The sequence below is a fragment of the Cnephaeus nilssonii genome (genome assembly GCF_951640355.1).
Source record: "Cnephaeus nilssonii genome assembly, chromosome: 7".
Lineage (NCBI taxonomy): Eukaryota > Metazoa > Chordata > Mammalia > Chiroptera > Vespertilionidae > Cnephaeus > Cnephaeus nilssonii.
This window is the reverse complement of record NC_137078.1, coordinates 91,517,385-91,540,549: the sequence shown is the minus strand read 5'-3', so window position 1 is coordinate 91,540,549 and position 23,165 is coordinate 91,517,385. Positions and strand designations below refer to the sequence as shown.

At 50.0% G+C, this 23,165-nt stretch overlaps 1 protein-coding gene across 1 annotated transcript; it reads left to right on the top strand.

The window, feature by feature from the left end:
* CDA (cytidine deaminase) lies at window positions 1-22,581 on the top strand. The gene is made up of 4 exons (XM_079776106.1): window positions 1-281; window positions 9,591-9,702; window positions 16,497-16,554; window positions 21,394-22,581. The coding sequence occupies exons 1-4, from the start codon at window positions 128-130 to the stop codon at window positions 21,508-21,510; spliced, it is 441 nt and encodes a 146-aa protein (XP_079632232.1). The 5' UTR covers window positions 1-127; the 3' UTR covers window positions 21,511-22,581.
* The last annotated feature ends 584 nt before the right edge of the window (window positions 22,582-23,165 follow it).

Here is a 23,165-nt window from a genome sequence, read left to right as displayed (position 1 = left end):
GCATCCCCGAAGGTGCGTCTGGGAGCCTCTGGGCAGGGAGACACCCCGGGGGAGGAGCCCCTGGCCGCGGGGCCCAGCCCAGCCGAGCCGGGAGCTCCCCGTCTGCTCCGCGAACCCCGGGGCCGACATGGCCCAGGAGCGTCCTGCCCGCGCCCTGGACCCCGAGGACATCCAGCGGCTGCTGCTCTGCTCCCAGGAGGCCAAGAAGTCCGCGTACTGTCCTTACAGTCACTTCCCCGTGGGGGCCGCCCTGCTCACCTGGGACGGGAAGATCTTCTCCGGTAAGGCCCCCCGGGGATCGCCCCGGGGCACCCCTCCGAGACAGCCTGGGGGGGCGGGGCGGGGTGAGAGGAGGATTAGCGGGAAGGGGTGGGAAGCTCCAGAAGATAGGAGCCCAGCGCTGCCCCCTCTTGGCTGAGCCTCCCCTGTAATGCCACTCGCCCCTGCCCTGCCCAATGTCCCAGGCTGTGGGCAGGAAGGTGCTGCTCAAATCTAGGGGCTTTCCATGCTTGGAAGACTGGAAGGCGGAGGAGGGATGGGGAAGGAAGCTGGAAGGGGAAGGCACGAATCAAGAGCATCAGCAGACCTGGGTGCTGGGAGGGAGGGTACCTTCTGAGCCCTCCTCTGGGTCCCGCACCTGCTGGGGCTTCCACAAGTTCCATCAGCAAATCCCCACCTCCCACCAGCATCCTAGGTGGTATACCCATGTCTCAGTGAAGAAACTGAGGCCGAGAGAGGGGACATGACTTGTTCAAGGTCACACGGGGCGCTGGAGGTGGAAGCCAGGGCTAGGATCCCCCAAATCCTGATTTCTTCCTCCCACCCTCCGTGCTGGGAGATGGCTGTAGGCAACGCAAGGAATCCAGGTGGGTGCGACTTGTTAATGAATGGGGTGCAGAGGGTCTTGGAGGAAAGAAGCGGGGGGGGGGGCAGGGAGGGAGGGGCGTTGAGTGACCAGCAATGAATGCCAGTCTGGGGAGGTGGGCACAGGAATCTGAGTTGGCACTAAGCTCTTTTTCTTTGGCTCGTTGGTTTGATAGAAAAACTCACTTGAACAAAAACTCAGACTTGTTTTTGCTAAGCGAGGGGCGCTCTCTTTTAGGGCCGTGGGGAAGGTGGTGTGGAGGGGGCCGGGAAGCCATGCCCCCTCCACCCTTGCCGTTTCCACCACCACTCGGAGGGCAGGTGACAGTTGGCACAGAGGGACAGAGGGAACTGCCCCGCCCGCTGCCTAGAATGCCCCTCCCGCTTGGCGACAGCTCTGTAAGGGACCGGAGGCCCACACCGTACATCTATCTAATCAGCGACCCCCCGCAGCCCCGGGGCAGGTGTGAGCCACTCCTCCCACTGCTGCTCAGCTCTGCGTCCAGCAGGGGCCCACACCGCCCCTTCTGCAGCGCCCCTCTGGGCTCTCCTACGTTATTTCTTGTCTTTTGAGGTTCTGCGTGGGGGGGTTTCATGAGTCACCTGGGTCTTAAACATCTTTGAACAGGAAAAGTAAAACCTCGAGTGAGGGCTGGTATGTGAAAGGACCGAGGCTGCTAGTGTTATCCATCTCACCCCTACAACCCTTCGAGGCTGTTATTACAGCTCCACTTAGCAGAGAAGGAAGCAGAAGCCCAAGACCACAGAGCTGGGGTTGGAGCCCAGAGTTCTGCACCCACGCCTGCTCCTCCGGAGGGAATAAAGAATCATGTGGAAATGCAGGCTGGCCTGGTGGCTCAGATGAGTATTAAACATTAACCACCACCACAAACAGCATTGCAACCCGCCCGGCCCCCTGGCACCAGGGCCATTGATTCCTCCCAATGCCTCCACATCCCCTCTTCATCCCTTCATTCGTGGATTTATTCAACAAGCATTTGCCAAGCACCAGTTATGTGCTAGGTAATGTACCGGGCGCTGGGAATAGCGCTGTGAGCAGAACCGGCATAGTCCTTGCGCCCAGGGAGGTCCCCTCCTCTTGTACACCCACAGCCAATGATTGTAGGAGTGAATGAGTGAGGGGAGCAGGAGCGTGGACTGTTTAAATGGCAGGGAAGGACCCGGTATCACTAGAGAGGGGGTTGTGCCCTGGGGATTGAGGGAGCTCCTCCGATAGGTGGAAGGCTCTGGAGTCAGAGGCCCCCAGATTTGAATCCTGGTACTTCTGTTGGTCAGCGGTGTGTCCCCGGGCATGGCCCTTGTGCCTTCTGTGTCTCAGCGTACGTTTGTACACTGGGGATCATAATGGCCGCTTTTCAGGATGGCTGTGGTCAGAGCTAGCTTGCCTGGCCTGGTATGGCAGCCAAGGTCCTCCCTGATTGTGGGTGCCCGTCTGCCTCAGTCACTGACAGTGTTGAATCTCACCTCGGATTGTGAGGCTTTAAAGGAGCTAATGCCTATAACGTGATTGGCACCGTTTCTGGCTGGCAATAAGAAGGTCACACATGGTGGCTGTTTCTACCGCTGCTATTGACAGTATGATGGAACTGACGATAGGGTACTGCATGCGCAAGCAACCTGGAGAGACTTTGACAGCACCGGTCAGCATAATGCCTGCAGCTGCCACTCGCTTTCCTATGGCAACAATAATAAAATGCTGATATGATGATTTGGAGGATTGTGGAGGACTTTTGAAGGCCAAGTAGAGACACTGAGGTTCGATGAGGTAGGACATAGGGAGTCAAGGAAGAGTAACATGAAACTGGTGTTTGTGGACAATTAGTCTGACAGGTACTCAAGGAGGGCTGGGCCAGAGAAAGGAGTGTCAGGGGTCCATGTCGATCTGGTTTGCTCACCTGTCCACAGTGCCAGCACATTGCCTGACCTAGAATAGGTCCTCAGCCCTGGCTGGGTAGCTCAGTTGGTTAGAGCATCACCCTGATATGCCAAGTTTGCAGGTTCGATCCCCAGGCAGGGGACATACAAGAAGCAACCGATAAATCCATAAATAATCTCTCTCTCTTTCTCTCTCTCTCTCTCTCTCTCTCTCTCTCTCTCTCCTAAATAAATAAATAAAGTAGGTCCTCATTTAAGGTTCAGTGAACACGTGAATGAATGGCTCAGACTAGAACAGTACCAGGTAGAATGGAGAGGAAGGAAAGATCTGAGAGCTATTGTATGGGATAATGGACCAGGCCTGGGATGAGCTATATCCTAAATAATAAAAGGGTAATATGCAAATAGACCAAATGGTGGAATGACTGGTCCCTATGACACGCACTGACCACCAGGGGGCAGACGCTCAATGCAGGAGCTGCCCCCTGGTGATCAGTGCACTCCCACAGGGGGAGCACCGCTCAGCCAGAAGCTGGGCTCACAGCTCACGGGAGCTGGCCTAAGCTGTCAGTTGGACATCTCCCGGGGGCTCCCGGACTGCGAAAGGGCGCAGGCCGGGCTGAGGGACCCTCCCCCCGCCCAGTGCACAAATGTCATGCACCAGGCCTCTAGTTAGAAATAAAGGAAAGGCCTGGCGGGTGTGGCCCAGTGGTTGAGTGTTCGACCTATGAACCAAGAGGTCACAGTTCAATTCCCCAATCAGGACACATGCCCGGGTTGCAGGCTCAATCCCCAGGAAGCAGGAAGTAGCCGATCAATTATTCTCTCTCATCATTGATGTTTCTATCTCTCCCTCTCCCTTCCTCTCTGAAATCAATAAAATAAATATATATATTTTAAAAAGCTGCTAGAGGGACAAGTCTGCCCAGTTCTGTGACTCTCCAGCTGCACAGAAGACCGGCCTGTGGAGTTTCCACCCTCAGAGGCAGCTGGTGTCCAAGCAATTCTGGCTGCAAGGACAGCCTTGCTGTCAGGATCTCGTAATGAGCATTTTCTCTCTATTACCCCCATTCTGGCCAGGCCTTATGCCCCTCACAGATGGGCCACCAGGATGGTAATTGATAACTACAAGAATTACCTTCTGTGGTGGCTGTGGGGGAGCTGCGGGGAGAGGGGCTCACCGGGAAGAAAGAGCTCTGAGGGCCGAGGGGGTGAGGACACAAAGAGAAGTTAAGACGGGGTAGAAGGGGCTTTGGGCAGGGACATGGAGTCAGCCCTGGGCCTCCCGCGTGGCAGGGCTCAGCCAGTGTTTGTGGAATGCCAGATGGGCGTCGAGTAGAGGAGAATTATGGTCTACTCTTTGCTGGCTCCACCCCAGGGAAGGGTGGGTTCTGTTCCTCAGCTCATGCCCTTGGGACACGTCTATCTCTCCCATCGCTCCTCTCTCTAGAGTGACTTCAGCACTTTTATATGCGATTGTCATTTAGGGGAAAAGCCTCTTCATTGGATCATCCATAATGAATGCTGGGAGGAACAAACCAGATAAACAGAGACCTTTAAGGATGTCCCCGTTAATGGCTGAGTCCAGCTTGCCTTGGCTTAACCCTTACATCAGATCCTTCGTTTGTCTTCCCCTAGATCAGCCCAGCCCTCCGGACTCCCTCCCTACACTCAGTTCCTCCTCCACAACCACTCTTTGGTGCTTTATATTGACCCCTCTCCACAGTGGTTGGCCTACTGCAGGCCCCGCCCCTCCCATAGCACTTCCAGGGCAATCAAAGCACCGCCTCTCCTTACAGGCTCATCCCTTGGCCCTCTCCACTGTCACTCAAAAGTACCTCATTACAAAGAAGAGCTTCCCTAACCTCCCACCCTAACTCTACAGTTGAGTTAGAACATAATTCCTACATAAAACTGCATTACATTTGTGGTGTAGAGGGAGGCAGGAACATGGAGAGAGTGTAGTATTTCTTCAAGCACATGGACGTGACATTTCTCTAGTCCACTGATTCTCAGAGGTGGCCCCAGACCCCCAGAGACTCAGCACCTCCTGTGAACTTGTAAACCTTGGGCTCCAGCCCAGACCTAGTGAAGCAGGAACTCCAGGGGTGGGGCTCTGAAATCTGCTTCGAAAAGCCCTTCAGAAGATGCTGATGCCCACATGCCTGCATGTGAGAACCACCGCGCTAATCTCAGCAGAGCGGGTGGGCACCGTGCTCTCTGGCACTGCTCTCTTCTCTGCGTGACGGTCAGGACCACCTCGCTGTTGGTGACCTTCCTTCCTTGCTGATGTCTTGATAATATCTGGCCCCAGCCCTGCCTTAAGCACCAAACCACCTTGAAACGTGGCCTCACTGAAATGCCAGCGAAAAAGAACAGTCCTTGTCTCTGACAGGCTCGGATGTGAGTCCTGACCCCCTTCCACCAGCCCATCTTTACCTTCTGTAAAATGGGATTATAATAGTATCTGCCTGTCGGAGTTGTGAAAAGGATTAATGACAATGCAGATAACGTGCTCCAGGGAGTGCCGGTCAAGGTCAGCAAAGCGGGGAGGGCATGTTTAAGGACCATCATTTCAGGTGAGTATCAGGAAGCTGGCTGGGGAGAGAAACAGTTCCCTGTATCTCAAAAGAAAAGCAATAAAAGACAAAAACAAAGGAAAGCAATTAGTCACAATAGCACCGTCATCACAGCACTATTTGGCTCAATCTTATCGTTACGGATTTCTCAGCTGGCACCATCCCAGCCTCCCCTGTGTGTTTCAGACTAAGCCAAGGCAATACCAGGGATAAAGCTGGTTTGACTGGATAGGTCACTGACACGTTTTCTGGGCTTAAGGAAACAAAACAAAATTGTCCAGCCTTTCAGGATTATAGTATATGGCCAAGAGCTGTCTTCCTCTTTTTTTTTGTTTTCTTTTTTTCTTTTTTGTTAATCCTCACCAGAGGATATTTTCCCATTGATCTTTCAGAGAGAGGGAAAGACAGAGAAACATCCTAAAGAATGAGGTGAGGCTTCTTTCCCAGGGAAAAAAGAGGAAGAGGTGCTAATTGTCAAAATAATAGATGCTCCCTATAGTCCATGCTTTGGTGACCAGTATATACACCTGCCTTCTTCCCCAAAGTAGAATCCCAAACCTGCCTCCACCCAACACTGCACAGCCATTCCCTACACCACTGTTCGTGCACACACTCGCCCTGGGGGCAAGCTGTCTAGTGACAGCCATTCCATTCCAGCAGCGGGACTTTGAATGCCCTGGTCCTGAGACTCATGATAATGGTTAATGAGTTACATGATTAATTGAACTCCTCCTAACTTGTCCAGTAAATAATGAAAACTATATGAGGAAAATATCTGAAGAGATAATGACCAAACAATTTTCAGATTGGATGAATACAGGAAGAGAAAAACGTTGCATAATCACAATGAAGACTCAGACTTAGAAAAAGGGAGTGTGAACTCAGGCAGTGTGTCGCAGTGCTTGAGCATCGACCTGTGAACCAGGAGGTCACCATTCGATTCCTGGTCAGAGCACATGCCTGGGTTGCGGGCTCGATCCCCAGTGTGGGGTGTGCAGAAGGCAGACAGTCAATGATTCTCGCTCATCATTGATGCTTCTATCTCTTTCTCCCTCTCCCTTCCTCTCTGAAATCAATAAAAATATATTTAAATAAATAAATAAGCACAGCCTAACCAGTTTGGCTCAATGGATAGAGTGTCGGCCTGTGGACACAACCCAAAATCTTCGATTCTGGTCAAGGGCATGTACCTTGGTTTTGGGCACATCCCCAGTGGGAGGTGTGCAGGAGGCAGCTGGATCAGTGTCTCTCTCATCGATGTTTCTGACTCTCTCTCCCTTTCCCTTCCTCTCTGTAAAAAATCAATAAAATATATTTAAATAAATAAGCACAATAAAAACTTTTTTTTAAAAAAGGGAGTGTGCTAGAGAAGGAACAGAATGAGCCGATGAAACAAATACAGCGACTAGAACAAGATGGCTGCTTGTTTCTCTCTCATCTAACAGACCAGACTGGGCTGGAGCCCAGGTCAAATGGGCTGTTCTGCTCTGCAAGGTTGTTCAGGAGATAAGATTCCTTCTGTCTTGTCCTGCCATCCCTAGAGTGGTGTCTTAATCCACGTGTTCAAAACTGGCACACATCATCACATCCGTGTTTCTACCCCTGGGAAAGGGAAGAGGAAGTGGGCAGCAAGCAATGATCCCATAAAAACATCATCTAGAAGTCGCACACTCCCTCACATCCCATTGGCTAAAACTACTGGACTACATATAGCTCCTAAGGAGGCTGGGAAATGTAGTCTCCAGCTGAGTAGCCACTTGCCCAGCTAAACTCCAGTGGATTCTATTGGGAGCGTGAACATTGGGAACAGTCTTTGCCACAGGACCCCCTGTGGCCCTCTGAGAACTTCCTCCTTGACCATTATCATTCTTGGCTGCACATCTGAAAGGAGTGTTAGAAAGGACTTCCCCTCCTTGGGAGCACACAGCTTTCAGCTCACTTCTGAGGGTGGAGTTTGGGGGGCCAGGGGTTTCTTAGGGACTGAACAATCACAGGCTTTTGGAGACCAGACCTGTGGCTTCCTTCTCTGGCTATCTAAGTCTATCAAAATCTTAGAAACCTCCTGGTCTCTTTCCTATCACTTTCACACAGTAGTTCCACACCCAACAATCCTTTATGGGCATAGTTTTTAAGCCTGTCAACTTTTTTTTTTTTTTTTTTTTTACTAGCTGGTTTCCCTGATTGGCCCACACCTGCTGCCTCACCTTTGTGGTAGTTACCCCCAGGCACTGGAAACAGATGAGAAGATGATCCCCTTAATCAGATCTTGGCCACAGGGCTGATTCCCATTGCCAAGTGGAGAAATCCTAGTGGCAGATTATATCCTCTGCCTTCCAGGTTATCGCAGGGTGGGGCTTTTCAAATAATACGTCACCGAGTAGCAAGTGCAGCCGCTTCCCACCTGGCTGTCTGTAGTTCTTTCACATTGCCCACCTGCTAAGCCAAGGCCACGTATTTTAGATGTTTTTGTTAAAGCTGCATCTCACTTTCAGCATAAATTTCTGCATTAGGAATAGGTTAAGCTGCTGTAACAAAAATCCCAACATACAGTGATTCAAACACGACAAATCTCTTTTTCTCTCACAACAATTCAGAGTAGGCAGTTGATCAGAGTAAAGAGGCAACTCGACTCTGCTCCAGATTCCTTCTGTCTTGTTGCTTTTCCATCCCTATGACAATAAGCCATGTGGTCAAAGGTGTCCCGCCCCTTGCCAGCTTGTGGAGGGGAAAAGGAAGTAATGGACAAGCAATCTCCTGACAAAAAAATGTGATCCAGAAGTTTCATCGCTTTGGGCCACATCCCATTGGCAGAAACTTAGTCACATGACAATACTACGCTGCAAGGGAGTCTGGGAAATATAGTCTCTAGCTGCCTGGTTATGTGATCTGGTTATTGGAATGGGAGTCACTTGTATTACTTAAAGAAAGGAGGAAATGAATACTGGGAAACAATATCTCTGCCTCAAGGAGGAAGGTAAGCTATGAAGAGCGACACATCCCGATGGGCAGGGAAAGCCCAGACTCTGTGCCATTTGCTCCTGGTCTCATTTCCTTGAAAATGGGGAGTTTCATCAGCCAACCTGTTTTGTCCATTGTCCCCTTGGGACACCCTTGAGAGGGACACAGGGAGGACTCCCTGACTGTGGGCTATGCCACCTTAGCACCCCATCTCCCATTGGAGAACTGGGGATCACCTTAAGACCTGTGCAATCACAGGCACCTTTTGCAAAGCTTGCCAGTGTTTTTGTTTTTAATATATTTTTATTGATTTCAGAGAGAAAGGAAGAGGGAAAGAGAGCTGGAAATATCAATGAGGAGGGAGAATCATGACTGGCTGCCTCCTGCACGCCCCACAGTGGGGATCGAGCTCACAACCTGGGCATGTGCCCTGACCAGGAATCGAACCGTGACCTCCTGGTTCATAGGTCGCCGCTCAACCACTGAGCCTCGCCAGCCGGGCCTTGCCAGTGTTTTGTTTGTTAGTTTGTTGATCTTGACAGTTTGTTTTGCAATGCAGCTCAGAGAGAAGTTGGCTGAGCCCTGATAGCTGGTAACCAGCACCAAAAATTTTGCACAGGCCCAGTCTTTGAATCAGAACCCCCGACCCCCATCCCCACCCCGTAGCTTCTGTCTCTTAGATTCAGGGCTGGGGTTGTGCTCACTTTCCTAAGCTCAGCGTCTCCCTTGGCCTTGACGGCTGCTGGGGAGATGAGGCTGGCTTAACCTGCTCTGTTATCCTGCCCCTGCTCCTTGGCTGTGCTTCCAGATGGGGGCTCTGTAAAGTGATAAGAGTGGGAGGTTCTTGGGAAGGGACGCTCCCAGTGGTTTGAGTCAAATTGCCCTCTTCTTTTTTTTTAAAGATTTTTAAAATTATTTATTTATTTATTTTATTTAATATATTTCTTTATTGATTTCAGAGAGGAAGGGAGAAGGAGAGAGAGATAGAAACATCAATGATGAGAGAGAATCATCAATCGGCTGCCTCCTGCACACCACACCCCCCACTGGGGATTGAGCCCGCAACCCAGGCATATGCCCTTGGTTGGAATCGAACCCGGGACCCCCCAGACCGCAGGCCAACGCTCTATCCACTGAGCCAAGCCGGCCAGGGCAAATTGCCCTCTTCTTCTCTCCACCTTGTTTGGAGTAACTGGTCCCTCCCTGCACTGGAATGGGGCAAGCCTCTTACTCAGCACATGCAATAGAAAGTGACTCTGCCCGGAATATCACTGGGCTCTCCTCTCTCCTCAGGGTGCAACGTAGAAAACGCCTGCTACCCGCTGGGCATCTGTGCTGAACGGACCGCTATCCAGAAGGCCATCTCAGAAGGATACAAAGATTTCAGGGCAATTGCTATTGCCAGGTGAGTGGGAAATCTGGGTCACAGCCATAGTCATTCATCTATTCAGCCAACGTGCACCTGTTATTCTTCCATTCATTCATCTGACATATGTTTATTCCATACTTCCTCTGTGCCAGGCACTGTAGAGGACGGTGGGCTGAGTGCTGAGGGTAAGGAGGTAAACAAGAAATGGACTCTGACCTCGGTGAGACTGCAGAGCAGGTGTACAACCAAGGCAACTACGACAAGGGCAGGTGTCTTTGTGTTCTAATTTCAGCACAAAGTACAACAGAGTCTCTCCAAGATGCAACAGAAAAGCAGCGTAGACACCTAAAGCCAGAGGGACCAAAAAATTACCTGGCTGCCTAGACCTGTCACTTACCCCCATTTCACAGCTGAAGAAACTGAGGCCCAGGGCGGTTGAACAACTTTCCTGGGAATTAGTGACAGAGCCAGGACAAAACCCGATCTGTAGAGTCTCACCCCAGGGCTCATTCCACTGCGCCATGCTGTGCCAGGAGGTCCAACACTGTTCCCTGCTCTCCTTGAGCTGACACTGGGACCCGTCACGGTGCAAGTGGACTCTTGCCCTTGACAACACTCATCTGTAGGTGCTAAGCACCAGATACAAAACCAGCTGGTGGGGTGGCAGCAAGGTAGACCCGGGCATGGTTCCACCTAGTCAGATTCCAGCCCGGATTCTGACTAACAAAAGCACTGATCAACACCCTCCACAGGCCCTGGACGTACATTTCCAAGCTCCCACACACATACCCTCAAGGGCAGCTCCTTCAGGTCTTCTCAGCCCTGGACCCAGACGCAGTGGCTCTGGGACTTGAGCGTATGAATGAGCTCTTTCACGAATGTGGACCCCATTATGCTTCTGATTTAATGGCAAATTGCTCACGTGCCTGGAAAATGACTTGGGAGACTGCATGGCTGACCGAGTGTTGGTCTTTCGAGACATCTGGCTGCGTGGGTCATGCGCAGGAGTAAATTATCTCTCCATCGTGGTGAAGCTACCAGACCTTTCTGGCAGAAACATAAGGACCTAGAGCAAGGACCCCGAGGGATGCATGATAGAAACAAGCCTCCATTCATTGTATTTATTTGTTTGTTTAATTTTTATTATTATTTTTTGTTGTTGTTAATCCTCACCTGAGGATATTTTTCCATTTATTTTTAGGGAGAGAGAGAAACATCGATTTGAGAGAAACACATCGATTGGTTGCCTTCTGCACGAGCCCTGACCAGGGCCCGGTCCAGGAAGGAGCCTGCAACCACGGTACGTGCCCTTGACCAGAATCGAACCCGGGACCCTTTGGTCCAAAGGCCGACGCTCTATCCACTGAGCCAAAACGGCTAGGGCTATTTTATTTTTATTTTATTTTATTTTATTTTTAGAAAAGCAGGAATTTATTGACCATAGCAAAAATATCACGGGGCCCCTTAGAGGTTAGGGTTACATTCCCTGGGACTGAGTTGGTAATGCCCATTGCTGCCCTGGTTGCAAGTCTCCTGAGGTCCCTTCGAAGTTAGGGTGCACAAGACTATGGGGGACGGAGAGGCCCAAGGGAATGCCATGGGCCTGCTCCCTGGAGAGAAAGCGCCCCCATTTCTTTTATAAAATTCTAAACTTGGCCTCTGTCTGGCCCCGAGGTGGACCAGGTTGTTAAAGGTTTTTTTCCCTGAGTAACTGCAGCCACTTATGGAGAAGGCCGGCTTCCAGAGCCCAAGGCCGCTCCTGGCTCCCCTGGCTTTGGAGGAATACACGAGGCTGTGCCGGGAACGTTGTTTGTGGATAAGCAGAGATCAGGATGTGAATTACACTTTATAAAAAAAAGTCAAGAGGGGTGGAAAATCACTCCATTTCAAAGCTGATCCAAGAAAATAATGACATTCTGGGGGAAAAGAGGCCAAAGTCAACAAAAGGTTAATGGCCCGGTAGCCTTGCTCTGTTTAGCATGCTCCCAGCGAAAGGCTTTTTCTCTTGTTCATTATCTACTTTTAAACATGACTGGGTATTGCTAGCGACGATTAGCAAATATCCCTATTTACATAAAACCTGCATTTTCCCAGTACCCAACTGCTCCGCTCCGGGTATTCAGCCTGCACCAGCATCCCCGAGCCAGAAATAGTCATTATTGCATTAGTTGTTGGTTCAATTGAGAGCATGGACTTAGAGGATGAATGGAAGCTCCCCTGTTAGCATGGACAACCGTGAGCAGAGTCTGAGAGCCCCTGTGAGGTCTGTAAGATAGAGAGAGCAGAGCCCAGAATGGAATTTTGCTAATGAGGAGATAAGCCTGTCCCACTGGGGTCCCAGCTGCAGTCATCAAAGTCAATAAGTTTCCAGCCGGTCGAGTCTGATAAGCCTGGCCTCCACGTGTGACCAAGGTCAGCACAAACCACAGGAAACCCTCCACACCAGCACAGGCAGGAGAGGGAGAGAGTTTGGGAAAGCATGGAGGGATTGTCCCGAGACACCCAGCTCGTTCTGGGATACCTTTCAAGCTTCAGTTCTTACTCTTGGCAGGAATGTTGGGTAATGGTTAAAAACCCAGGCTTGGGGCCCTAGCTGGTTTGGCTCAGTGAATAGAGCATCAGCCTGCAGACTGAAGGGTCCTGGGTTCAATTCCGATCTAAGGGCACATACCGAGGTTGCAGGCTCCTCCCCGGCCAAGGCCCTGGTCAGGGCACATGCAGGAGGCAACCAACATCGATATTTTCTTTCACATCGATATTTCTCTCTGTCTTTCCTTCTCTCTTCCACTCTCTCTAAAAATCAATGGGGGGAAAAATATCCTCCGGTGAAGATTTAGAAGGCGACAACATCAAACCCCAGGGTTGGGTGTTATTGAGACCTGGTCTCAAATCTGGCTCCACTAGCAACCTCAAGCACGTTGGTTGCTTCAGCAATCTGAGCCTGGCTTTTCCTCTATAAAGCGGAGAACACCTCCCCATTGGGCTGCGGTGAGGACTCAGGAAAGGACTTCAGTGAAGTTGCTGGCACAGAGTGTGCAGTACATTGAAACTATTGTTTTAACGTTATCATTATTTCTTCTGCAAAGTACAAAACTACCAAAGGCAGGGGCCACAGATCCTGGGTCCACGTCCTGGTTCTGCTACTTACAGCTCTGTGACCTTGGGCAGGTCACATCACCTTTCATGATCTGGAGCATGTGGGTAATAAAAGTACCCACGTGGCCCCTATATTATAAGGTTGATAGGGGGTTAAATGAGTGACTGGCACAGAGAACTGCGATGTTAAGTGTAAGCCAGGATTATTATCAGGCTGTCTCCCAGTCCCTAGAGGTATGCTGCCTGGATGCACCATCTTGTGATTTTTGAACCCTAGGCCCAACCCAGCCTCCCAGTGGAATTCACGTTTATCCCACCCCCCTTTAAAACCCTGATGCAGGTCACCTTGTCCAACCAGCTGGCCATTGGACAGTTGGCTCTGCATGTCACAAGATTGAAAAAAGGAGGTGGTGAGCTTAGCAGGGGCCCGATCATACAGGGCCTTAGCAGGCCATGGAAGGGAGGCTGGATTTCACTCAGAGCACCTGTCCCAGAGTCCTAACCAGTCTGTCCATGTTATGGATTTACATGTGCAGATTTATCTCACTTTCCGGCTGGTAACATCCCTGAAGACAGGGATTCTCCAATTGGTCTTTGTTGCTCTCTCCTCATGCTGCCTAGCATAGAGCAGGCTCTAGGTCAACATGTGTGGAATGAAGAAAAAATTAACAAGAGTCCAACCTTCAAGAGCTTATGAAAGGCTCTGGCTGCAACACCTGCCACCTGCTAATCACTAGGGCTCATGTGGCTCCGTGTGCATCCTGGCAGGGGTCCCCACTCTTTCACGTTCCCACGGGCTTTGGTTCTGAAGCTGGGAGGGATGTGCTCAGAGAGCACCCGACTTTTCAAAGAGCAGAACCTTTCTTTAACTGAATCTTCAATATAAAAGGGAGCCATCATGGCCCAGCCAGCATGACTCAGTGGTTGAACATCGACCTATGAACCAGGAGGTCACGGTTCGATTCCCAGTCAGGGCACATGCCCGGGTTGCAGGCTCGATCCCCACTAGGGGGCATGCAGGAGGCAGCCAATGCATGATTCTCTCTCATCGATGATGTTTCTATCTCCCTCCCTCTCCCTTCCTCCCTGAAATCAATAAAAATATATTTTTAAAAAACCTCCATTGTGCAATGAATTTTGCCTGTTTTGTTTACTGCTGTATCCCCAGCAACATAGTGCCTGGCCTTTGTAGGTGCTCAATAAATATTTGTCAGTTAAAATGAAATAATGCCTAGAAAGTGCTTTGCAGGGTGCCTCGTACATTCTGGACACATATTAAACAATATTTATTTATTTTTTATTTATTTCCTCACCCGAGGATATTTTTCCATTGATTTTTAGAGAGAGGGAAAGACAGAGAGAAATATCAATGCGAGAGCAACACATCGATTGGTTGCCTCCTGCACGCGCCCTGACCAGGGCCCTGGCTGGGGAGGAGCCTGCAACCGAGGTACATGCCCTTGACTGGAATCGAACCCAGGACCCTTCAGTCTGCAGGCCGACATTCTATCCACTGAGCCAAACCGGGGGCCATATTAAACAATATGATAATTATTAATATATCATACGATAAATTAATTATCAAATACTATATAGAGCACGTAGTAGATAATAAAGCTGTATATGGTAAGGTACAAAATTTACAACAGAGCTTATATATATGAAGGAATATCTGCTTGATAATTAGTATAAGCAATGACAATATGTGCATAGCATTCTAAAGTTTACAAAGTCTTCTCTCACCTTCTCATTTTATCGCATTCCTACAAAGTGGATGACATTAATCCCCCAATTTTACAGGCAAAGAAGCAAGCCTCGCCCGCATGAGTTAAAATGACTTGATCAAAGTCACACATGTTTATCAAAAGGAGGAACTGACCAAGAACCAACTTTGGAATTCTGTAATCTTCAGAGATGTCACAGAGCTGTGGGTCTAGAAGAACAAGGATAATGGTGGCTGCTGGCTTAACCTCTGGGGATCCAGCAGGCTTGGAGGTTCCCACAGTTAAATCCACTTTCTTTTTTCTTTTTTTTTTTAATATTTTATTGATTTTTACAGAGAGGAAGGGAGAGGGATAGAGAGTTAGAAACATCAATGAGATGAGAGAAAAACATGGATCAGCTGCCTCCTGCACCCCCCCCCCCCCACTGGGGATGTGCCCGCAACCAAGGTACATGCCATTGACTGGAATCGAACCCGGGGCCCTTGAGTCCACAGGCAGATGCTCTATCCACTGAGCCAAACCAGTCAGGGCTAAATCCACTTTCTTTAAGCACCCATCCTTTGTCCTGTTCAGAGCTGCAAGACTGCCTGTAGGCGTCTTAGTTCTGAGAGACAACCCCTTTGCTGTAAACTCCTCTTATCCGAACTTTCTGGGATGCAAGTTCAGTCTTCTCTCTGAGTCACATGCATTTGGGGAGGAGGAGGAGTTAATCCTCACCTGAAGATATTTTCCCCATTGATTCTTAGAGAGAGTGGAAGGAAGGGGGAGAGACAGAGAGAGAGAAACATTGATGTGAGAGAGACACATTGATCAGGCACCTCCTGCATGCTCCCTGACCAGGGATGGGGATTAAGCCTGCTACTCACATGCATTTTATTCTTCCATGTCTCGGGGGCTTTGCACATACCATTTTCTTTGCTTGCAACACAGAAAAACCAGGGCTTCAGAATAGCACCTCTGTTGCTTCATTTCCTTGCAGGTAACCTGGTCATTCTGACACTCAGGTTGTACCAAGAATAAAATAAAATAATGGATGTTGAGTGCCTGATGCAGAGCAGAGCAGGTGCTCACTAATGATGACTTATAAACTCTACACTTCCTCCAAGGACTGGGCCAAATGCCACCTCCTCCGTAAAATATTCTCTCTCACCCTGACTGGTTTGGCTCAGTGGATAGAGCGTCTGCCTGCGGACTGAAGGGTCCCAGGTTCGATTCCGGTCAAGGGCATGTACCTTGGTTATGGGCACATCCCCAGTAGGGGGTGTGCAGGAGGCAGCTGATCGATGTTTCTCTCTCATCGATGTTTCTAACTCTCTCTCCCTCTCCCTCCCTCTCTGTAAAAAATCAATAAAATATATTTTAAAAAATAATCTCTCTCCCTTTGTAGGCAGAGATTGTCTCTTCCAGTTTTTTTTTTTTTATTATTGATTTTTTTTTTTTTTTTTACAGAGAGGAAGAGAGAGGGATAGAGAGTTAGAAACATCGATGATAGAGAAACATCTATCAGCTGCCTCTTGCACACACCCCACTGGGGATGTGCCCGCAACCAAGGTACATGCCCTTGACCGGAATCGAACCTGGGACCTTTCAGTCCGCAGGCCGACGCTCTATCCACTGAGCCAAACCAGTTTCGGCGAGATTGTCTCCTTCTTACCATGCACTCTTACTGCATTTTGCGTAAAATGGCAGTTTTCTCTGTCTCCTACTGGACTGAGCAATCTCTTAAAGGCCAGAGACCAATTTTCCTTAACTTTTGTGTCCTAGGGTGTGGGTGACAGTACGTGCTCACTAAATGTTTATTAAATGCACTAATGGAAAGAATGGCCCTGCCCATGGCCTCGCCTTTGCAACTTGGGAAGCCTCCAAGCACTGCATCCCAGCCTCTAGGACACAGCCTGTGAGTCAGGAACTGCCTGGCAGCCTGACTTACCCTGAAGGGGGCCTGAATCTCCGCCATTGTCCTCATGTCTCAGGAAAAACTGACCTGTCTGTGACTCTCTCCTTCCCCAGTGACTTGCAAGATGACTTCATCTCACCATGTGGGGCCTGCAGGCAAGTCATGAGAGAGGTAAGCAGCTCTTTCTTTCTGGAATGCAAACCGGATGCCTCCCCGCTTTCCCCAGGCTGTGGGAGGGAAGCCAAGCTGCCCTGTTTGCTGGGCTGGCTGATTTCAAAGGCCTTCCTGAGCCTACCCGAATCACTGGGTGTAATTCTTTCATTCAACAGATACTCTCTGAGTGGGTGTCCTCCCCTCGTGAAAACATAGGCCAGGTCCTGCCCTCACAGAGTTTATAGTGCAGGAGACAAACAATAAACAAGGAGCAAAATAAGCAAACAGTAGAGTTTCTGAGAGTGAGGACGTGGCTATGGAGGGAAAAAATGCAGAAAAATGAGTCATGAGTGACAGAAGGGGCAGCAGGTAATACTCTAGGTCAGAGCCAGAGGTCAGCAAACAATAGCCCATGGGCAAATCCAGCCTACAGCTATTTATTCTAAATAAAGTTTTATTGGCACACAGCCACGCCCATTCATTCACACATGGTGCATGGCTGCTTTGACCCGACCACAGCAGAGATGAGCCATTACAACACAGACCTTATGACCCGTGTTAACGTAAAAAAACCCACATTGGAACCTGTAAAGAATTTTTGTGAGTTTATTTGAGCCAAACTGTCGACATATGCCGGGAAGCAGAACCTCAACGAATTGAGATAATGCTCCGGAGAATGGCGGGTTACATTTGTATTTATACATTGCCATCAAAGGAGGGACATAGGTGGGTTACATGAAATTCATTGGTGATGGATTAGAGAGGGGGGAGAAAGCAAAGCAGGGAAAACCCCTGGGATTGGATAAAAAGTGAAATGATGGACACATACTTAGGTGGGTACAGGAACAATTAACATGATAATGAAGGAATTTGTGGTATCTGTCCTGGCGCCCACCACATTGGGTTGTGCCCCAGGGGCTCCAGAAAAAGGGAAGTTACAAGTTACCCAGACATTTCAAGGGTATGTTATCATAGTTGCAAAAAGACAGATAGGCTCAGTTAAGGTAAAGGTTGACCTTGTCAGTGAAGATACTGGCCTAGGATGTAACTGCCTACCATAACTGCGTTTAGTTAAAGTTTAATTTCAGACCATCCTTTGTGGTTACTTTAGGTCTCTGAGCTTGCAAGACCACCATGCAGGCCTCCCCTGAGCTTGTCCGGTCAGCATGTGGCCCCTTTCGTCCACATCCAAAAGGCCCAATGGAAAAAAGTTTGCCAACCCCTGCTCTAGATGCCCAGGAAGGGCCTCTCTTTGAAGATGACATTTGAGCGGGGTACAAACAATGAGAAAAGACGGAGCAGACAGAGGTCTAGAGAAGATTTCCGGCGGAGCAACCAGCAAGCGTAATGCCCATCACTTGGTGAATCTGACAAGTCATGAGAAGGTCAAGAAGACTAGGACACTGTGAATAAGGGGGGTAGGACATGAAGTCAGAGATGGGCAGGGCCAGATCACACACGGCCTTGTAGGCCATGGGATGGAGGGTATATTTTATTCCAAGTATAAAAGAAACTGAATTGTGCACTTAAAAATGGTTATAGTGATACATCTTATATATATACTAGAGGCCTGGTATATGAAATGCGTGCACAGGTAGGGTCCCTAGGCCTGGCCGGTGATCAGGGCTAATTGGGGCCTTTCTGCTGCTGGCCAGGGCCTTCCTTCCCTGGCTGCCAGCTGCCAGCTGGGGTCTTCCTTTGTTCTGTGCCATCCCCTGGTGGTCAGTGCACGTCATAGTGAGTGATTGAACTCCCGGTCTCCCGGTCGAACTCCTGAGGAGACACTTTGCATATTAGACTTTTATATATATACATATACTAGTGGCTGGGTGCACGGATTCATGAACATTGAAAGAAAATTAATTAGAAGAGAGATTAGTGAGGTAATTACATTACTGCAAAAAATTACATGTCAAAATAGTATATATTATATAGTATTATAAAATTAAAACATGTGTGCGATTGGTGCCAGCCAGAGCAATTTTTTAAAAAATATATATTTTACTGATTTTTACAGAGATGAAGGGAGAGGGATAGAGAGCTAGAAACATTGATGAGAGAGAAACATTGACCAGCTGCCTCCCGCACACCTCCCACCGGGGATGTGCCCGCAACCAATGTACATGCCCTTGACCGGAATCAAACCTGGGACCCTTCAGTCCGCAGACCGACGCTCTATCCACTGAGCCAAACCGGTTTTGGCCAGCCAGAGCTTTACATGTATCGCGCATGTGCGAATCAACATTTAAATTGCCAATGCACGTCATATGTACCAGCCAGTTGGTCAGATGGTTAGATGGACATATGGTCGGTCACTTAGCCTTTTCTTATGTATATGCTAGAGGCCCGGTGCACGGGATTCGTGCACTGGTGGGGGGCGTGGCCTGTGGGGATCGCTCGTTGTGGGAGCACTGCTCATCCCGGTCAGTCAAGTGGCTGTGACCTGCCCTCTGAGTGGCTGCTCCAGCTGTGGGAGTGCACTGACCACCAGGGGGCAGCTCCTGCATTGAGCATCTGCCCCCTGGTGGTCAGTGCATGTCATAGCAACTGGTCAAGCTGTTCTGATAGTTCTGCCATTGGATCACTGGGCTTTTATTATATAGGATTAGGACATTAAAACAAAAGTTGGTAAAAAAAAATAATAATAATAAAGAAGGGACTTAAGGAAGCCAATGTAGTTTTTATAAAGATCGTCTTGACGGAAGGCTTGGATTTCTTCAACTCTAAAAACAAAGGGCTGGATTCTTTCTTTTTTTAATATATTTTTATTGATTTCAGAGAGGAAGGGAGAGGGAGAGAGATATAGAAACACCAGTGGTGAGAGAGAATCATTGATTGGCTGCCTCCTGTATGCCCCCTAATGGGAATTGAGCCTGCAACCCAGGCATATGCCCTTGACCAGAATCGAACTTGGGACCCTTCAGTCTGCAGGCCAACGCTCTGAGCCAAACCAGCCAGGGCAAAGGGCTGGATTCTTACTCCAGGCTCAGTGGACGTTTCTGACATGTGCGTGTGCATTCGGGGAAAAGGAAGTCAGGACCTTCCGCGGACTCTGAGAAAGGTCTGTGTCCTCCAGAATCTCAAAAGGTTAAAGCCACCAGCTTCAAGCTTCCACAGACCTCTGAGCTCTGATGTGATATCATCAGCCCCACTAAGCGCAGCATCTCAGGTAATCCCTGCCCCCAGCCTAGGCGGGAGGAGTGGGTCCTTATCCCCGTTTCTCAGAGAAGTGAAATGACCTGGGAAGGACGGTGCGGGTCGCGGGGAGCTGGCAATCACCGCCGGACCACAGCAGAGACGAGCCATTATCAGGAGCAGACCGGCTGCGAAGCCTGCTCCTTGCGGCTGACTCCTTCCCTTATGGTTTGGCAAACAGGACAAGTTCATCGCGGCCCTGGAGGAGACACGGTGTGCTTTGCAGAATAGGAGCTGCTCCTCCGCCAGGCTCCTGCTGTTGCGATTGTTTATATTTGGGGGCAGATGGGTTGTTTCAGTTTTGCTTTTGTGCCTTGGGGTCTCAAGGCATCTGTCAAATATGCAGGCTCCCTGTTTTTGCAAAGCAGACACGGCTAGCAGAACGCATTTCCCGAGTCCAGGTGCAGAATGCCACCGTGAAGGCGCTGTTTTCACAGTGTGGACTTCATCGCACTTTAGAGGGGCAGAAATGGTTGCCCAACTCCCCGGCAAGCCCAAGGCCACATCAGGAAACCACATCAGGATGGCAGCTCCCTGGCTCCTGAGGCCTGAGTTGGTCCAATTGCTGGTTGGCAAACGAGAGAAAGCAAATGAGAAGGCCTAAGGGGAGAGAGGCAACACGGAAAACAAAATGCTAATCATACGAGATGAAGCTTGGGGACTAGGGACCAGGCACTTAAACTCACTCAACTTTCATCCGTAAAACTCCCTTTCACCCACACCCTCAGGCACAGCCTGCTGAGCACATTAATTTTTAAAAAGCCACAAGGCTGATTGTGCCTGGTAATAAGTTGGAGATTCAGACAGAGGCGTGGAAACAGCAGGCTGCAAACCTGAGCGCTCATGAGCAAACGCTAGCAATCAACAGGAATGGCTTCCAATAATTGAGCATTTACTATGTGCCAGGCACTGCATACAGGTGCTTTACACAGCCCATCACCTGTAATTATCACAACACCCGGCCAGGCAGGCCTCCGTCTGTTGATTCCCACGTCAAGTCTCTTTCCTTTATGCATCTTCCTGCCTGCTACCTTCTGTCTCTGAAACCATTTCACAGAATAAGACACTGAGACCCAAAGAGCTTAGTCATTTGCCCAAGGTCACAAGCAAGGGTAGTCCTGATCGTGTAAAGAAAACATGTAGAAACAGATTTGGGCTAAAATTCTGCTTTGCTGACATTACCCTGCTAAGCGTCAGTTTTCGTATCAGTAAAATGGGGGTAATAATAGCACCTACCTCCAGGGTAAAGGATGAAATCACTCAGGTGCAGTATCCGGGGTGCACCTTCTCCTGGTTGTGAGGAGTGACCGAGATGCTGGGAGGAAGGGAAGCAGGTATTGGTCGTTCTTTGTCCTGGCAGGAGGAGGCCGCCCAGGGGTTCGATATTGTTCTCATAAAGCCCTGGGTGAATCCATAATTACATTCGTTGCCCATTAACAATGTGCAAAGCACTGTACTGACCGCTTAACATGCCATCTCTCATGGGCGCTTCCCTCAAGCTCTGTGAATCAGGTGTAATTGTCACTCCCATTTTACAGATGAGGAAACTGAGGCACGGAGAGGAACATTAGAAAGGAAGAGGTAGAGCCATACTCAAACCCAGGTCTGCCCTAACCCTTCGGCCACACTGCCTCCCTCACACGAGCTTTGCCTTTTTTCCAGTTTGGCTCCAACTGGGCTGTCTACATGACCAAGCCGGACGGTACCTATGTTGTCAGGACAGTCCAGGAGCTGCTGCCTGCCTCCTTTGGGCCTGAGGACCTGCAGAAGATCCAGTGAAAGATGGAGAACGCCCACCGCCTGGGAGAGCCTGGCTTCCCACAAGTGCTTCAGGAGCCAGCCGTCGGAATGCCTCATGAAGACCTTCGCACGGACCTGGGACACCGGCCGGATGGGCCCCGAGCCCACAGGGGTTGGGCAGAGATGACTTTTGCGAATGATCCTCAAGCACTTCGGTCTTCGACTGAAGTGACCGAGGGTCTCACTCCAGCCTGGGTCATGGCCCCTCCCTGGAACCCTCCTGCCACCCAGACCAGAGAACCCCATGCCTTCCCCTCCTTCCTGTGGGCCCTCGCTAAAATCCAGGCCAAGTTCGGACGGCTTCCCCATTAGCCTTCCCAAGTTCTATCCCGTTCTGAGCGACTTTTCTAATTATAAACATCGGGAGAGCACATGCGCTCGTCTCCATCATTGCCCGCAGCTCCTGGGAGGGACAGGCGATTTGTCTCTGTGCAAAGCCCTGGCCGCTGGCCGCGGGGAGAGGAATGGGCCCTTGGCACTGTGTGCCCCTCGGTGTGGCGAGATGAGGTTCTTGGGCTTCTTGGCCCTGTGTCTCCAGAAGGGAGATGACCCTCCCCCTCCCCCAGCTGGGTCTAACTCTCTGTAGTGGCCATTTCCAGTCTGTTTGGGGCTCCTTCTTCTTATAAACGAGGGGCTGGGCTTCAGTGAGGGTAAGTAACTTGCTCTAGGACTATGGCAAAGTTCCACGGTGGTCTCTAGAAATAGTGCATTCTCTTGGCGAGGCACTGTGCTAAGGTGATCAACACATATGAACCCATTTAGTCCTCACTTATCAAGCTCAGAGTATGCTGCCCTCCCTTTACCAATGGACAAAAATCCACGCTCAGAGAGGTTAAGTCACTTGCCCAAAGTTGCACGGCTAATATGTAGCAGGCTGGAATTTGAACCAGGTCTGCCTGATTCCAAGTGTTTTTCCCTTCTCCCACCGCTGATGTCTGGCTGCCTTTATGTATCTGAGTACCATTTATATGGCAAATACTGCAGAGAGAAGATGTATAAGAAAGTCTCTGACCTTGAGGAACTTGCACTCTGACAAGGAGAGAGAGGTGTAAACAGATCTATTGCACAGAAATACTGTGATTCAGGCAGGTCCCAAGTGCAAGGTAGGTACTGGGGTGTGAGGAGGGTCTGTTCCATTAGTGCATTGGCTGCAACACACACACACACACACACACACACACTCTCTCTCTCTCTCTCTCTCTCTCTCTCTCTCTCTCTCTCTCTCTTAGGCAGGTGGGGATTGAATAAGGGACAGAGCCAGGCCAACCTGCTAAGGGTGACAGCTCTGAGTGTCTGTCCTCCCTGGAGGAGCTGCCTGAGTCCTAGGGTGGGAACAGAGCACCGGTTTCCTCCTTCTAGGCAAGCGCGTTGCTGGGAGCACAGGAAGTGTTGTCCTTTCCTGGGAGTCCCCCACTCCGATCGGATCCGGAGCAGCTACAGATGTGTCTGGGGGGACTGGCTTCACAGCACACCCCGACCCACCTGTGCCATCTGGCAGATGCAGCACCCCGCTCTGCCTTTCCTGAGCCATGACTGCCGGGTCTTCTGTGCACCCTTCTGGGTGGTCTCAGAATGGGGGTGGGGGGAGAGGGGAAGAAAACAAGAGAATGCTGGAATTAAAGAGACCACGATGC

Coding starts and splice junctions, on each gene's coding strand:
- CDA (XM_079776106.1), top strand. CDS start 128: ATGGCCCAGGAGCGTCCTGCCCGCGCCCTGGACCCCGAGGACATCCAG. Junction 9,703..16,496: donor AGGGCAATTGCTATTGCCAG/GTGAGTGGGAAA, acceptor CTCCTTCCCCAG/TGACTTGCAAGATGACTTCA. Junction 16,555..21,393: donor GCAGGCAAGTCATGAGAGAG/GTAAGCAGCTCT, acceptor CCTTTTTTCCAG/TTTGGCTCCAACTGGGCTGT.